The sequence below is a fragment of the Trichinella spiralis genome, assembly GCF_000181795.1.
Source record: "Trichinella spiralis strain ISS 195 chromosome Unknown Scfld1298, whole genome shotgun sequence".
NCBI classification, from domain to species: Eukaryota; Metazoa; Nematoda; class Enoplea; order Trichinellida; family Trichinellidae; genus Trichinella; species Trichinella spiralis.
In genome coordinates, this window is record NW_003528237.1 from 1 (window position 1) to 1,270 (window position 1,270).

At 38.3% G+C, this 1,270-nt stretch overlaps 1 protein-coding gene across 1 annotated transcript; it reads left to right on the forward strand.

The window, feature by feature from the left end:
• Nucleotides 1-17: 17 nt before the first annotated feature.
• Tsp_13694 (conserved hypothetical protein) lies at nt 18-428 on the forward strand (the record flags this gene model as incomplete). Its single annotated transcript, XM_003370034.1, has 1 exon — nt 18-428. A coding segment is annotated over exon 1 (411 nt), but the record flags the coding sequence as incomplete, so codon positions are not given.
• Nucleotides 429-1,270: the final 842 nt, after the last annotated feature.

Genomic DNA, 1,270 nt, shown 5'->3' on the forward strand with positions numbered 1-1,270 from the left:
GAAAGAAAGGTTCGGAAATGATGATAGAGAAAGATATAAGCTCAAAAAAACAAAAGAGCAAACTGGAAGATGAAATTGTGCAATGGACACCAGAAGTGAAAGCACAAGCCACAGAGAGCAACCGACTAATTGACAGAATGAGCAGGATAAGACTGTCAGAGAAAGAGAAAAAAGCAGCAGAAAGAATTGGAGAGGAACAATCCAGAAAAGAGAAGAAGAAGTCCAAAAAGAAATCAAAGTCGAAAAGGAGCAAGAAAAACGAAACGGAGTTGACACTAAAACAACATATGAACAAACAGACACATGAAACAGAAATAGCAGTTATGGAAGCACCAACAGCAACAGAAATAACTGCAGCAGTTAGCGATGAAGCAGTCATTGTTCAGCCCATCACTGTTGAAAGAAAGCCTGATGTATTCATTCAAGAAGTACAAAAAACTGAAAAAAAAGATTCTAAAAAGATTAAGAAGAAGTCTAAGAAGCGATCGAAATCGAAGAAAACCAAGAAAACTGAAAAAGATACAGCCGCTAAAGAAGCAGCGTCTTCTCAAATTCCAGAAACGGATATTACATCACCGAAACTGGCGCTGGCTAGTGAAGTCACAGCGGTGGATGTAGATCAGCCGAACATTGTTCCACGAATCCCAGAGGAAACAGCTGAAAAACCAGTGATAACGGTTGAACCGAAAGGTGAAAAGAAAGATTCCAAAAAGATTAAAAAGAAGTCAAAAAAGCGGACGAAATCAAAGAAAACCAAGAAAACTGAAAAAGATATAGCGGCTAAAGAAGCAGCATCTTCTCAATTCCAGAAACGGATATTACATCACCGAAACTGACGCTGGCTAGTGAAGTTACAGCGATAAATGTCGATCAGCTGGACATTGTTAAATCAATAGCTAAAGAAACAGACGAAAAACCAGTGATAACGGTTGAACCGAAAGGTGAAAAGAAAGATTCTAAAAAGATTAAGAAGAAGTCAAAGAAGCGGACGAAATCAAAGAAAACCAAGGAAACTGAAAAAGATATAGCCGCTAAAGAAGCAGCGTCTTCTCAAATTCCAGAAACGGATATTACATCACTGAAACTGACGCTGGCTAGTGAAGTTACAGCGACAAATGTCGATCAGCTGGACATTGTTCCATGAATCCCTGAAAAAACAGAACAAAAACCAGTGGTAACCGATATACCGAAAGGTGAAAAGAAAGATTTCTGAAAAAATTTAAGAAAAAAGTCCAAAAAAGCGGGACGAAAATCCAAGAAAAACCAGAAA